Source organism: Candoia aspera, chromosome 11, assembly GCF_035149785.1.
Source record: "Candoia aspera isolate rCanAsp1 chromosome 11, rCanAsp1.hap2, whole genome shotgun sequence".
Taxonomy (NCBI): Eukaryota; Metazoa; Chordata; class Lepidosauria; order Squamata; family Boidae; genus Candoia; species Candoia aspera.
Window position 1 is genome coordinate 21,666,153 of NC_086163.1, and position 16,899 is coordinate 21,683,051.

At 38.8% G+C, this 16,899-nt stretch overlaps 1 protein-coding gene across 1 annotated transcript in view; it reads left to right on the forward strand.

Moving 5' to 3' along the window:
• The window catches only part of CDH13 (cadherin 13), a 489,049-nt gene that overhangs the window by 184,266 nt on the left and 287,884 nt on the right, over positions 1–16,899 (forward strand). The window contains exon 3 of the mRNA XM_063312654.1: positions 11,515–11,723. Within this exon, the coding sequence (XP_063168724.1) occupies positions 11,515–11,723 (209 nt within the window). The remainder of the gene's footprint in view (positions 1–11,514; positions 11,724–16,899) is intronic.

Consider the following 16,899-nt stretch of genomic DNA (forward strand, 5'->3'; position numbering starts at 1 on the left):
CCCACACCAAATAATTCTCTCTGCAAGTCAACATTTATTATGTGGATACTACTATCATGTACATTTAGCCAGAAGCAAAATGCCGCCCAAATGAGAAATGTAACAGTACAGAGACACACTGTCACTTGCTAATGTTTGGAAAAATGGCAAAAGCTGAGGAAGATGGTAAGAGAGAGGGAGTTCTTGTTATTCATGCTTTACAAAAGGTTTATAACCATGAGCAAAGACAAGCCAAGTCTGATTAGTATCTTATCTTTTTAAGCTACCTGAGGGATGATCATCATTAAGATTGTTCCAATGCAGAAGAAAGAAGCTATTATTCAAACAGCTCTGTGTGATGAAATGCTGGTGGAAGGCAGGTAAAGTCTTACCCATCAACGAGGTCAAAGAAGTTACTTTTAGAGGAGGGCAGGCAGAGTTGCCGTCACCTTTGAGGGCACTTCAGGGTTTAGAAGAGCCTCCTTAGATGAGAATGAAGTGCAAAGAAATAAGTTCCCTATGAAGCTATCTTGGGCCTCCTATCTTCATTATGTTAGTGAGTTAGAGGCAGTAAGATCCAGAAAAAGAAAGAAAAAAGAAATAGTAGTAGTTTGTTGGGGGGTGGAAGGGGACAGGGAAAAAAAAGGATCCCATATTTTAGAAGCATTTCCTTTCCTACCCACCCCTTTCCCCATCCCTTTTCGATCTAGGCTATCACATAGATTCTTGTAATTTGCTCCCTGGAGACTCATCCAGGCTGTCCTTGATAGCAACCTCAGGGTGAAAGTACCATCTCACACATCTTTCTGTCTTCTATTATCAGCTGTCAGCCTTCCCAGGTGGACCAGACACGAAACACAACCAGATGAGCTAGTTCTACTTTATTGTAAAGCTACGTTGATGGAATCTTGCAAGTCTGAAAGTACGATTTATCCTCCCCACCCCCAGCCCCCAATCTCCTTCACAGCTCAGGAAACAAGGGAGGGTCCCTTCTGAGCTTCTTTCTTTCCCATTATGCAGCTGTGAGCTATGCCCCCTCTTATCTGACCATTCCCTAGGCAGCATCTCTTCACCCCATCTCTCAACATCTTTTTCACATACCATTACATCAGCTCACTGAAGTTTTTGACTGAAGTGACTTTGTATTTTGGTCCTCCTGATTGTCACTGACTTTTAAACTCATGATTTTTATTTATTTGGTTGGCTGGCTGGCTGGTTAGTTACAGCATATAATTCAGAGACTGCCTGATTCCACATGACTTTGAGCAGCTTACAACTTACCAGCAAGAAAGAACATAGAAGGAAACCATGTACCAACCTTACTCCAAAGCCAAAGGAGAATAGGCAGACTTTTATTGATTTTCTGAACATCATCATGATTTGAGCCATATGGATCTCTGAGGGGAAGCTGTTCAGATGCAGGCACCACAACAGAGAAGGCATGCTTCCAAGTTCCCAATAGATGATATTGTTTAATCAAGGTGATATGAAATTTATGTTTGGGGTGGGGGGAGAGAGACAAGTAGAAATTGGAGGGCACTGAAATGTTCATTCATCCTTAGAAGTCCATCCTCCTTTTCAGGGTTTTGACATCACATTGCCAAAAGGCTTAATTTAGCAACATTAATCACAGCATTAAAAAAAAAATCCTTGACAACTTCTAGCTTTATTAGTCAGACAATCCTTGTGTGTGTGTGTGTGTGTGTGTGTGTGTGTACATGTGTTGGGTATAGGTAGACACATTTCCATTTCCTTTTCAGTTTTTCTGACTGACAACTCTTCCTTGCCCCCTCAGTGGATCTTTTGTTAGAAATGCAAAAAAAACCTTTTCTTTGTCAGGGACTATCAAAGGCTATGTTTGATGAGAATAGAAGCCTTGTTGGGAATGACTCTGGATGGAAAGATTACATGGCACAGCTATAATGGTATTGTTCTCAGCAGTTGCACTTGTCTGATCCTAGGGTAGGTGTCAATATTCAAACAAAAGTTATACCTTTTAGGAGCTATTAACCGTCATTCCAATAGAGTCAGAACTAGATAGCTACAATGCAGGGGGTGGGGGGGAACACCAACAACTCAGCTTTCTTAGCTTCATGGAAAATATTAGAACAAATGGATGGATGGAATTTGAACCCAAGGAAAAATATGGACTTGCACAGATGGGTGAAAAAAAAGGAAACTGGATACCGGCTACCAGAGATAAGAATGGCCATGCAAGAGGTCACAAGGAAACAATCCATCAAGGTTTAGAACAGCAGCTTCCAAAAATAAGAATGTCCACACAGCAGATTATGTAATGGTTGATGACAGGGAGAGATGATATGGAAGGAAAGTGTTGGCAAGAGGTTAAAAGGAAAATGGTAAGAAACTTCATTCTGGAAGACCCCCAGTTTGGGCATGCAACTATCATCTGCAGCATGGTTTTTCAACCAGGGTTCCATGAGAGGCCACTAGGGGTTCCCTGGGAGATGATGATTTATTTTAAAAATTATTTGAAATTTAGGCAACTTCACATTAAAGAGGTAAGTTTCATTCTTTATTTTTTGTCTAAGAACACTGTTCATGCATAGATACAGGCCTACCCATGAAATGAATAGAATAATTGTGTAACTTCTGGCCTATATTTGAGCCTGAATGTGCAGGGGTTCCCTGAGGCCTGAAAAATATTTCAAGGGTTAAAAAGTTGAGAAAGGCTGATCTACAGAGTGTTCTTCTCTTCCCTAAAGTTTTGTAGTGCAGCAAGTGAGTATGAGTGGTGTGTGTAATGCTTAAGCAATTGTGATTAATGCAGCTTTTGTAGGCTAACTGGGACTCTCTAGGTGTGATGTGTTCCCTTGAGCATTTAATTACTGCATAGATGCTGATCTCCTGCATCTTCATTGAAAGTGTTTGTGAATGTAACTAAGACACACACACACACACACAAACACACTGACCAAGACTGTGCTCCACAAAGCCTCAGCCACTCATATCTAGTCTTTGAATTAAGTAAAATGGCAGAAAGCATATGTGCCTCAGCAAGGTGTCTGACATTGTAACACGGTGACTGTTCTGTGCAAGTCCAGGGATTTAGTTAGTTATTATTAGAAAAAGCATTTTATTAGCCATTGTTGACCTTATTAAATATTAATCAATATTATTTGGCTGATGAAAATTAGCATGATGTATCTGTTAATGAGGAACCAGTGGAATATTAATGATGGGCTAAAGCAGACAGATCTGGAGCTCATAGCAAATGTATGGCTGTATAACCATCTGTTCTATTTATTTGTTTATTTATTTATTCATTCATTCATTCAATTTCTATAGCTGCCCATCTCAACAAGTGACTCTGAGCAGCTTATATGAGCCACCTTCCAAGTTGGTCACTGTAAAATATCAAAAGAACTAATGGCTTAGTCAAGACAGTAGTAATCCCTAAATTAGCTGAGACACATCAGGATAAATTGAAGTAGGCCAACCAAAATGAGTCCTTCTTAAAACTGGGATGGGGGTGGAAGGGGACATCTAGAAGTCACCACAAGTTCTTGATACCCGGTGGCCTGATGTTCCGCGTAATAGACTAAAAAACCAGATCTGAACCAATGTTGGTTCAAACACCTCTCTGAGTTCATAAGACCCTTTTGCATCCCTATAAATCTTCCTGCTCACTGCTATGATGGATCCCAGAGCACTCAAAGAGTTTATGTAACCCTGATTTGCAACTAGTTCCCCACCCCCAAAACCCTGTAGAGCTATGGTTAGTCTAGAGAATGGCATGTTAGCATCCCCCCAAACATGGGCATTTGGGCATTCTTTCCTCTTAAATCCTAGTAGACTATTGATGGGTCATCATTCCTTTGACCCATAAGAGCTATGAATGGTCTGCAATGCTTCAGTTAACCCATTGACTGGTTCACCCAATGCATTTAACCTGGTTACTAAATAAACCCATTTTCTATGTTTTCATGGTACATTGAACAAAAGGATTCATCCAATGATGACCCTAACCCCCACTTACACAGACATACACACAAACTAATTAAAGTAAATGCTACTAAGTCTTATGTAAAAGTACAGCTGCCGGTCCTTATCTGACCAGTCATGTCAACACAACCAGACTGAGGGACAAGCATCTTTTTGTCTTCTTTTTTCCCCAAAGTGTGTGGCTACTTCTCTCCTTTTTTAACATCCAGATCCAGGATCTGCTTGCTTCTTTGATTTCAGTGGATTCCAACAAGTAATGCAGGATTTAAGCCTATAAATGAAGGCTCCTGAACACTTTATGTCCTCAAATCTACCTTTGGTCCTTCTCTGAAACATAATTTCAAACTGAAAGTATGAATGGACACATGTTTTGTTCCCATCTGTTCCATCCTCTTAGAGATAATAGAGCTAAAACAAATAAAATATCCAAGGTAGGAGTAATAGGTACTTTCCTATTAATGGGATGTATATGCATAAAAAAATGACAGTTGTGAACATGTGTTAAATAGAAAATATATGATCCAAACAAATATTCATGCTTCTAAACACAAGCCAAGAAAGCATTTCTTGGCTGAAGGCTGATCTTGAGCATAGATGAAAACTGAATCTTTATGGAAATTCAATCAAGTTTATTTTCAGGGGAACATTTATCTAGCCACAATCCTTTAAATATCTTTATTTCTCCCCTCTTTTGATTTGAAAGGGACAGAAGATATTACAGGCCTGCCTCAGATTATTACTCACTTTCCTTTCTCTGTGATACATAAATGATGAATCATGTTCTATCACCAGAACAAGCAAGTATTTTGGAAATAATATGTTGGTATCATGCAGCAGGTGGGAATTGAAAAAGTCTTTTATTTTTGGTGATGTTTTCTGGATAAATTCCCTCCCGGTTGAATAAATAGCCTTCTCGTAGATTTCATGCCATTTTAAAAGAACATTTCCTGCAAAGAGACACTGAATGCTTTTGTAGGTTGGGGAAGCAATATTAAGAGTCAGAGAGAGGTGGTTTTTCAAAAGGCAGGGTTTGTGCAAAGTATTAAAACAGAAACATCTAGCTTGGACTAATACTAACCAGGCTTAATGTCCTGTACAAACAGAGCCACTTAGCTGTCCTGGAGAAGTTTGTTGTGTGAACAGTCTCAACTGTAGAGGCATGTAAAGCCTTAAACGGGTTAGGAACAGGATATCTGAAGGAAAAACAAACAAACATCATGTCCTACTTCATTGCAAGCTTCAAGTTCTTCCAGAGATACTGTTTCTCAAGTCCAGTCCAGACATTAAGCATCACAGAACAGAAAAAGCACTCAAGAGGCACAGAGACACACATGCTATTCCTTATTCTACGTTTATTAAAGCACAGTGTAATCCCAGCACACTTGTTTTCAGTGGAGCCTTTCCAAATTCCTTCTGATTTATGTTTTACTTAGACTTCCCAAATGTTCATGAACTGCTACAAACTCTTTTTGTAGAAAATCAATATCTTCCATTCATTTTTGCCATCTGCATCATCCCACTGCAGCGATGGATCATGACATATGGACACTGCAGATTCCTTTTGCATCTCTTTTCCCCATATGCAGTTGCCCCTCCTCCCCATCTTCTCTTGGAATATATAGACCTGAAAAATATTTTCAGGAGAAAAACAGCAGAAACAAATAAGAATATGTATGAAAGGATGAATGTCACTAAAATGAAAATGAGCATGCAAAAAGAGGTATGAAGATTGCATAGATGTTAGCAGAAGCCAAGACTACACAATCAAAAGCCTGCACCACTTTTATGTGTATTATGAGTGTGACACATGTAAAAAGTGTGCAGAGTTTGATTGTGTGGTGTTGGCCACCATCTTGGATATTAGGATTGTGCATGCTTCAGAAATGATGTGGAAGAGGTGCTTTGGACCTCATGTGGATGCAATGTCTCCCTGCTATTCATTAAAGCACCATATTTCCTTCAGATTATTCATGAGTCTGAGGAAAAATGCCACTACTTTATGAAGTTGGCTCATTAAAGTTAACCTAGTGCTTAAAGGGGCGCCATCTTTCTTCTGAATGCATTCATTCTGATAACTATTCTTGGAAACCATTTTGAGAGAAATAGAGACATGCCATTTTCTACCTTGTCTGCTACACAGTTACTTCCCAAGAGTGGAATAGCCCTTAGGTTAAAACAACTACAGTCACCAATTGATTCATCCTATTTAATCCCAGAGAGGTTCTTGAACTATCTGTCAAGTCTAACAGCTTAATTTTGTAAAAGAAATTAGCATATATGGTAAAGTATAAATTGTTGTACAGTGACAAGAGCTACTTTTTGGGCGTTTCTCTTCTGCAACACAAACAGAGTAGTTTATGAAAGCGAGTCAGTCCAACTTCACTGTAAATCTGTGTTAAACTGAACTAAGAACCAGAATTTGTCTTTCCCAGGTAAGAATCCTATAAAAAATTGACAATATACCTTGCTTCCTGAAATGACATTTCTGGATTCCACTGCTTGGATTTGCGAATGGTGTTATAACTGGATAACATGCTTATTGCCTCAAACAATTATGTCCAGAAGAGTGATGACTTCAAACCTTTATGGGACTCCATGTTCTGACTGGTCTACAAGACAGTCATATTTCTTTGGCTATCTTGTACCCCAAACAGACAATTTTTCAGCTTCCAAGAAGAGGACATTAAAGACCAGAAAGAATTGGATTTCTCTGGCCCCTTGGACTATCTCTCCAAATCTTGAGTTGAATTTAAGGCTTCTGAGTGCTAAATGCACCACCTCATCTTCCTACTTGTTTGTTTGTTTGTTTGTTTCTGGAGGGAATTTTGTGCAAATGCACACCTACATTTATGCCCATTTTTTTTCTGAATATACACTAAAACACTACTTGAATTTGCTTGAAGATTAGGCTTAGATTCCCAACAGGATGGGATAACTTTCATCCATATCCCAGTTTATGAAGAACTCACATTTATGTTTTCTAGCAATTGATGAGATTAGAACTGATCCTTATGGCTATAGTTGGTAGCCTTCATTTTTTTTTCCTCCCATAATTAACCCCATTTTATTCTCAGGATGATTTGGGAGTGGAAAAAATAATGGCCATTAAGAGGTGCTTTAGGCAAAAGCCAAAACCCCTTTTCAATTTTTTTAGCCCTTGCCCATTCCAATGTCCTAGATGCATTTAACCCCCTAGTCTTTCTTGGCATCACAAAATGTGAGTTAAAAAAACTCCCCTCCCCTCCTTGCTTGGGAGGGGAGAGTAACCGTTCCACCTGGGGGTGGTTGGTGCCAAAGCACCCCTATTGATCGGGATTCCATCTCCCCTTGGATTTAATATTTATTATCTTATTTATGTTTTTTAAACTGTGACTGAGGCTTAGATGTTTTTATTATTATTTTTATTGTAAACCACCCAGAGTCCCCCACTGGGGGAGAGGGGTGGTAATATAAGTCTAATAAATAAATAAAATAAATAAATAAAAACTGTTGCTTTCAATTGCTACTATTGCTGCTACTCCTGTTTTTTTTTTATCAGTTTGGCGTTTTAATGTGCATTTTCGAATGTATTCATTTTTATGCAGTTTTGTTTATATTTGCAAGCAATTTTCTTAATATAATGCATGGGGGGGGGTTAGCTACTGTATGTTTTTGTGATCAGTTCCTCTAATACCACTGTGGTACACATTTTTAACTAGAAATTTGCATCACAGAAGTGTGAATTTTGGAAAATAACCAAGTGTTTGTCTTTATCTTCCTCGAAAAATACAATATTAGGTAATTGTGCCTTTTTTCATATGGTAAATATTCTTCAAATGAAAGGAAACATCAAATTTTTCAGTGTCAGATAATGTCTGTTCTCTACTTTGTGTTTCAGAGTAAAGCTCTCCAATGTTTTGGATCATTTCATGGCTTATAGAAAACAATTTATAGTTCACTTCCATGAGATGGAGTCCAAAAACCCACTAGAGTATTCTATGTCTGGATTCCAAGCTAACAGAATCAAGTTGTGTTGGATTTTAAAAATTGTCCTACCATTTAAATGTGGTTACATAGGTTGGACTTTCAGTGAAGTTAAGTCAGATTTTCTTCTCAAGGGAAAGTAAATAAATCTATAGCACATGAATAATCTGCTGGCAGATAAGCATTATATTTACTTCAGAAGTTTATTGAAGGACCTGACGTTGGGTCTTATGCTAACAAAGTAGGTAATAAGCATCAGGCTTAATAAAATATAGGTTGCTTGGATTTCTTTTTTTCATTAGGATATTTGGCATAGTCTCCATGCTTCTCATCGTACATTCTGGATCTCGTTCTGCAACATACGGCATATTAAACGCAATAAAGATGTTCACTTGGCAGAAACATGATGGGGATTTTCAGAAGAACCATATAGATGTCAATAAATGAATAGCTTGCTTGCATAGAAATAAAACTTTTGGATCCAATATGGTTCTATTTTTAGCATCTGGAAACAGCTGGGAGATAATTGTGTGTGAACTGAATTTTCAGAGGGGAAAATCTTGCAGTAGATTTGTTTGCAGCAAACAGCAATGTTATCTATACTGTGTCTAATGTTTGCTTATGATTTGTGGCTTGTTAGGTGCTCCATAATAGTGGATGGATCTCCCTAGCTACATCTGAAGAACCTGGCCACTAACTGCCCCATTACAACCCCACCCCCCCAAATTCAGAAAGTAGATATGTATTCAGTTCCAAATAACTTAATACTACTGGGTTTCAGTAATGTGGTGGGACAAAGCCCTGGTCAACCTCCTCTTGAATCTTCAGATTCAGTCACACTCTCTCTCTCCTTCCTCAGATTTCATGGGTGTTGCCTTAAAAGCAGCAACATTTCTCTAATGTTATAAGATCTCTGCTTCAACATCACAACTCAAGGTGCCATCTTATTTGCCTAACACTCTGGGAAACATAGTTACACGCCGCCTGAATTCATACCATATTCTCGTGCGCCTTGAATAAGCAAATGTCCTGGGACTTCTTGGGCTGGCTCAGAATGAGGGGAGTTGAAGTCCAAAATGCCTAGAGGCAAGAGGATGGGGAATATGCTGGAGTTTCTTAATGGATTCCATGATGGAGTCTGGCGATGTTGCTCTGCATTCAGTCAAAATGTGGGTCCACCTAGCTTAAATTTCCTGAATAGCATTGATTCACCAGGTTTTAAACAAGAATCTTTCCACCTACCTGAAGATGCCAAGGTCTCAGCAAATTCTCTACTGCTGTGTGTAGCAAATCTTTCATTTCCATATATGTGTCATGCACATAACTTTGGTTTTCATGAATTCTACATCTGTGACTGCTGAAAATCAGCAGCCTATTAGAGATGGTTCTTGAGGCTGTAGATGAGATAAGCTTTCCATAAGGAAAAGCCCATGCTGAACATAATTACAGTAGTCTGCACAATAACAATTATCACACTGTTGAAGTGTGAAAATTCATATATTTAGGGAGGTGCTTTGATTGTGAAACCAATCATCCTACAGTAATTTCCATCAAACTAACAGAATTGGTTCTTAATATGAAGCAAAATTATTATCCAGAACTGCTTTTGTTAGCCTTAAGAATTTTAGATGTCCAGGCCAAGCCCAAAACAATTATTCCATAATTATTTACTGAAAACATTTTGTTCAAGCCTGCTGTTTCTCGCGTTATAAATCTGGGGTAACTGCTCCCAGAGTAGATGCTGTATTTCAAATATGTTTAATCTAGTTGCTGTTAATATTTTTGTGAATAAATTTAAATCTGTGTGCATGCTGGAAGATGCCTCTCATTTTGTCTACATCATGTGCAAAATAGCTCTTAAGCACTTACGGCGGAATGGATTCATACATCCTATGAAGCCATAAAGCTTTGTCTTTTGTTCTGGGGCTAATGTGATGTGTGAACCTAACCATCAAGCCTTGCTTTCTGAATAAACAAGTGACATTGGAATGTGTTTTGTGGCATCTGCTGCTAAATGGTAAAAGATTGTATGGTTTAAAAATGAGATCGTGATGGATATGCAGAACCAGGATGGCCAGAGACGGAATACTATATTATATATTGGCTTAGCATAAAGTGTGAGACCAACCACTGTGGTTTGCAAACCACGATTTACAATTTAGCATGCTATATAGTATGAGCCCAACCAGTTGGAGCTTTTTCCAAAGGTTAAACAAACCATAATTGACAGGAATTCAGTTAATAAGCATTGAGAGGACTCTCTTAGAATATTAAACAGAATACAGTATTCTCTTCTGATTGTTCTGTCTCCAAAATGGCATTGCCAAGTAGGAGATGGGGAAGATGGAGCTTATTCTTGAGATGGAAGACTACCAACCTTGGAAGATGTTTAGTTTCAGGGAGGTGGAAGAAAGAACTCTAACCCAAGGAGGGTTGAGATGGTAGAAATCATAGACATTTATAAAATTCTTGATGGTACCAAGGAAATGAGTATAAAGAAGTCTTCTCCTTCTACATATTACCCAATCTCTACCTCTACCCTGCCCACTTTCCTAAAGATGGGGAGTGAGCTATTTTCTTTTCTTTTGTTTTTACCCTGATCCAATCTTGTTTTCATGATCAAGTATTAATGAAAAGCTGTCAGTATTCACACAGGGGGATACAGGAGTATTTCTGATTCACAAATTGCACTGCCCAGCTGTAGTCCCCAGATTTGTTCTTGTCTCTGAATGTCCAGCTAATGTACTTTTGGAATGGGTGTCACATTAAAGCTGAGGGATCCTGCTGGCTTTTGGGAATGAGAAGAGAAATAGCTTCATGTCCCCAGTAACTGTGATTTTCAAAGAAGGATTACTTAAAACCTATACCTTTCTTGTTTTGCACAAGAAGGAGCTGGGCTCCTGCTATTTCTGTCCTGGAATAAAAACATCTGTCTCTTGCTTTATTCCTTTGATGGTCCATGTTCTTCAACATCTTCATCAATGATCTAGATGAGGGAGTAGAAGGGATACTCATAAAATTTGTCATCGTCACAAAGCTGGAGAGGTGGTTGCTAACACCCCAAAAGATAGGCTCAAGATTCAGAAGGATTTTGATAGACTTGGACACGGGGCCTTCTCCAACAATATGTTGTTCAACTGTTAGACAACTCTTCATAACCTCTCCCAACTCTCGAATATCCCCACCACCACCATACAGTCATAACAGGATCGATGGATATTTGCAAGGTTTATTTTTATTATTATTAAAACTGAAAGTATTTTTTTAAAATTTGGACCAGTAATCCTGCCAACCTAGCAGTTCGAAAACATGCAAATGTGAGTAGATTAATAGGTACCACTTTGGCAGGCAGGTAATGGCATTCTGTGTAGTCATGCCGGCCACATGACCACAGAAGTGTCTACGGACAAACGCCGGCTCTTCGGCTTTGAAACGGAGATGAGCACCGCCCCCTAGAGTCGGACACGACTGGACTTAATGTCAAAGGAAACCTTTACCTTTACCTTAATGTTGGAAGGCCTCTAATATAAGCCAACTCACTATCAATGACGTGATATGTAATGGACACTTTTGACCTTGTTTCTCTCTCTTTCTCTCCCCCCTTAGTGGTATTTGATGACTGTCAAGAAAATCACAAATTGAACTTTGAAGTTTCAAGCCCAGACTTCAAGGTGGAATCCAATGGAGCTTTAGTTGCACTGAGAAATTTATCAGATGCTGGGAGAGCTTTATTCATCCATGCTCAGTCAGCCCTGGCAGAAGATACAGCGGAGGTATTGATTGTTGGCAGAAAAGAAAAATCTGGCTCTTTAAAGGTAAGATGAAAACAAATGTAAATCAAAAGTTGCTGAAGATGTGCATAATTAGTTGAGTATGCAGTGATATGGTAATAGAATTTTTCATTTTAACAGTTGAACAAAACTACGATGTTAACAAAAAGACAGAACTATTTGCAGGAAGTAAGTTACTGAATCACAGAGGAGATTGTTCATTTATTAGGCAGGCAAGGCTATAAACTTATACACCCTTGCGAATATTGAATTAATTGGTTTTACTTCCAATTAAATGTATGGAGTTTTGGAGTGCATAATAAACTGTGCAAATTAATTGGACTTCACTAAACTTCATTTTACCTTTTAACCTTAAAGCCCTGTCTGATTTAAATAAAGGTCTCCAACGTAGTAGTGAGGACCCCAATCTACAGAGGCTTAGTTTTTTTACACTTCAGAAGAAATTAGTTGAATATTCAGTGGAACATACAGTATGCTTTGGTTGAGAAGGACATCCCTCTTTTCATTCCAGTTATCTTATATCACTCTAGGTAGTGTTGGGTGCATGTGTAAGATTGAAAAGAAAAGTCATTACCAACAGGGAAGTTGTAGGAAGATCTCCAGCTCAAACTTTGGGTTATAAAAAGGAAAAGCAAGTGAGGTGGGTCAGACCAACTGGAATCAAAGGTTGACAATTTCGTAGTACTGATTGATGCAGCAGGATTTGGCAAACCCTTTGTCCAACAGTTTAACTTTATTAATTGATGAATACATATATACATACAAAATTTCCTTTCTCCCTCCTATGGGTGGCATGTGTCTTCCTCAACCTCGGGTCCTCTACCAGAGGCCTGGGAGTTTGAGGGTTCTGCACAGTATCTTGGCTGTTCCTAGCACTGCACTCTTCTGGACGGAGAGCTCTGATATTGCTCCTGGGGTCTGTTGGAGCCCCTCTCCCAGCTTGGGAGTCACAGCCCCAAGTGCCCCTACCACCACTGGGACCACTTTGGCCTTCACTTTCCACATCCTCTGTAATTCCTCCTTCAGACCCTGGTACTGGTATGTGAGTGTGTGTGTGCAGACATACACACATGCATGCATACATACACATACAAAAATACACATACATACATACATGGAAGTTCAGTACTCTTAATCAGCATAAGAATCAAAACCCTAGCCTCCAAATAATGCTTACAACTGACCAAAACTTGGTTACATTCCTGGAGATTTTGCTGGAGAAGTCTGCAAGTAAAAAGCAATTAGCTTTATTTTTCAGCCAGCCTACAAAACGGGCAAGAAGTGGGGTTATAAGCTCTGTAATAGAAAGGGCAGTGTAATAAAACAGGCCCCTGTCAGAAAGTACTGTATATGGTGCCATCTGCTATGAACTAGATTCCTGTGTGGCTCAAATCATGACATAAATGTTCTCTCTTTAATAGAGGGAAAGCAACAGGAATGCCAAACTGATTATTCAGATACTGTAGACAGAAGGGAAGGCTTGATTATGATAGCCTGAACTTCAAAACTTGTCACCAAATTATATTTTTTAATATAGCAGAAGGGGGAAATTCTTAAATATATGGTGGAGATGGGGCTGCCTTTGAAGAACATCTCTGAGCTTCAGTTGATCCAGAATATAGTGGCCTTGTTGCTGTTGATTGAAAATGCTGATTTTTAAAGATGTACATGGCTTAGCCCTGAAATACTTTCTCTAACTGGTTTAACCTACCTGACTTAGATGTCTGGGGAAAACCTGCTGAGATCCCCTACTTCTGTGAAATGCAGAGGGTAGAAGTTTGTAGGTGATCTGATGGTGCACCTACACTTCAAAATAGTCTCCTTCCAAAATTATTTTGGAGACGTTTTGGGGAGATGAATTGACACCTTCAGTTTTGACTAATTATATGTAATTATGTTTATTCATTGGTTGCTTTGATATCTATGCTGTGGACATTTTATTTATTTATTTAAAGATATATGTAAACCACGGAGAGTCTTTGCTGACTGTGGTGGGGTCAAGTCAAGTCATGTCAAATAAACAAATAAGGCTGAACAAAGTTTTAATTCAAAATATTCAAATCAAAAGTGATTTGATCCAATTTCTGGCTAATTTGCTGAATTGAATTGATGTTTCAAACTGAACTGGATGCCTCTGGATTTATTTGATCATTCAGAAGTTCTTTTGTGCATTGCAAAAGTTTATTTTTCCTTAATTAATTTTGGTAAACCACTGCAACCAGTTTGGTGTAGTGGTTAAGGCCCAAGGCTAGAAACTGGGGAACTGTGATTTCTAGTCCTGCCTTAGGCACAAAGCCAACTGGGTGACCTGGGGCCAGTCACTCTCTCTCAGCCCTAGGAAGCAGGCAATAGAAAACCACTTCTGAAAAACCTGGCCGAGAAAACTGCAGGGACTTCTCCAGGCAGTTGACAGGAGTCAACACTGACTTGAAGGTACCCAAACAAACAAAAACGCCACTGGATTATCCAATTTTTTTATTATTATTATTATTATTATTATTATTATTATTATTATTATTATTATTAAATCAATTACAACAATTATTCAAAGCAATTATTCAGGCTGAAGTGGGATCTCTCGCCTCACTCCTAGTAATCATATTAATTATGCTGAATGTTAAACTTATCTGAAATGAAATAACATCATTTTGGCCTGGCCCTATTTAGGTGTTTTTGGGTTTTTTGCGTGTTTTTTGGGAGTGTAATTCCTTGTATGCCATTCAAAAGCTAGCCCTGCATGGGGGGTGAGGAGGAGTGCCCTTCTGCTGTAGATGAAAGTGGACTAGCTCTATTAGACAAGGGAAATCTGTGGCAAAGAAATCCAGTGCACCTTTTTTTTTTAATAGCAACTTGCATTCTGATCCAAGCAATGACTCAACTTTCAAATATGTAAGCTAAGCACTGTCTGCCATCCTAACATGTGATCTCCCTGACACACAAGCTGTACTTGTAGCTGATAAGCTCAGTGTGGGAAAATAGAAGGGAATGAAAGAGATAAGATTTTCAGAAGCACAGAGAGTTTCTCAGGCTACAAGTTTTGAGAAAAACGAAGTCCAAATAAGCTGATGAAGTTGGCAGGAAGAGAGAACTCTTACTGGGGTTTTGGAACAAAGAAGATGATGATGGCTGGCAAACTAAGTTGGATTTAGGCAGTTTTGGCTGCTGAAGATCTACATGTTCCAGGTGGAACAAGGGTGTGAAAAGACCACTGGAGATTCAGAGTGAAGGGAAAACCATCGTATTTGTTTGATGTATCATTTCTACTTTGCATGGATGGCCCAAAAGAGAAGAGTATCAGAAGAAAGAAGACCAGCATTACACCAACCCAAGAAATTGCCAGTTAGGAATAATTAATGCCTTTGATTAACTCTAAAGGGGAGGGGGACTTAGGAATAACTACATGCATAGTAAGAGGTTTATGTTGGTCACATTGACTATAGAAAAAACTACCGTTTGCAGGCAAGAGACTGATTAATTGCTGAATGGTAGGAGCAGTTAACCTCACAAAGTGATTGACTATTTTTTACTGCATGCCAGGCTTGACTTTGAAGTCAAACACTGGCAGCAAAGGGAATGTTTGTGTATCTGCTAAAGCTAAATGCTGATTACATTACCCTTGTTGTGATTGCAAGAGAAACCAACACTTTCCTATCTATGTTCAAAAACAAACAAACAAACAAAAACAAAAGAAGGTCATGCTGGAGTGTGTCTGGTTGGGTCCTGAGAACACAAGCCTCTTACCCACAAATTGCAATAAACACACAATCAATTCAGCTTAGAATGAGCTAAACACACTGTTTGCTCTCCTGTTCTTGAAGAAGAAATGTGCACCCCCGTGTTGACTAATATAATCCAGGCTACCTACTTCAAAGTCATCCTCTTAAAGCCAACAAGTCTGCAGAAAGGAAGAAAGAGAGAGAGGGGGGGGGGGAGAGAGGGAGAGGGAGAGAGGAGATATTCTATACATTTTTAAAAGAAATTCAGTCTTATAAATATAAGAAGTAGAAGATTCAAGGGCTTTTTGCAAACTAATTAAAATGTTTCCTGCTGATGATGCAACCAAGTAGCAAAGGAATAACTGAGATAGCCTTCATTTCTCTACTGTGGCATTTAGCAAAAAGGAAGATATGACAGTGACTTAGAAGACAATTAAACGAGGTACCTTCACAGACCTATAATTTAGGATGACAAGGAAGCTATAATGAGGAGATTATAAAGGATGAGTGATCCATTCTTTGACTCTTCCACTTAGTTCCCTTGGCAGGAGGCAGTTCCATTGTTTTTCCAGCAGGAATGATGGTTCCCCTGAAATCTTCCATTTAAGAGCCACGTTAGCTATGAAAGAAAGACTGAACAAACTTTAAAACATTTCCTCTCTCCCTTTGATGTCTTTTGATATAACACTGAGCTCTGGGTGGAATCTTACGCAAACTGTGTGGGCACAGAACTTGTTTTATCTCTCACATTGAGTGAACTTCATTTGAACCATGGCACTGAGAAAACCACAACCTTCTGCCAAATTTGAAAGTCTTTTCTTTCTTTTTTTTAAAGGCCCAATTTAACTTTCACATCAGAAATCTTTCTTTTCTTTTTGGTCTTCCATGGACAGCTGTAAGGCTGTTGCATCCCTGGGGTAGGACCTTTTCTGTGGTGTCCCAACACCTCAGAATTAGTTACCAAAGCAGAGCAAAGGATTAAGAGACAAGATGAGATTCCAGTTCCTTTGTCCCTTTATAATGGTTCTTTACCTATTTAGATCGCTCTCCCCTCTGCAGTATTGAAGGGTAAATATAAAAGAATACCACTGGCCACAAGGCTTTGTCCTTGTGCCTCCGGAGAGGTGGAAACTATAGACCATGTTCTTTTGCATTGCATTTTTTATAAAGACGTTCATACCAAACTCATCATACCCCTGATTAGTAAATACACCAGTTGTACAGATTCTGACTACACTCAATTGCTGCTTATAGATGACAACTCTATCGTCACAGCGCAGGTAGCAAGGTTCTGTGCTGCAGCAATGAAGATCCGTCAGACCCTGATGGGCTAATTTCTGTAATGTATTGCATGTAATAGTAAACCATTTAAATTTTCTATCTATCTATCTATCTATCTATCTATCTATCTATCTATCTATCTATCTATCTATCTATCTATCTGCTTAATGTCTCTATTCTTATTTAGTATAGGCTGTTCATAA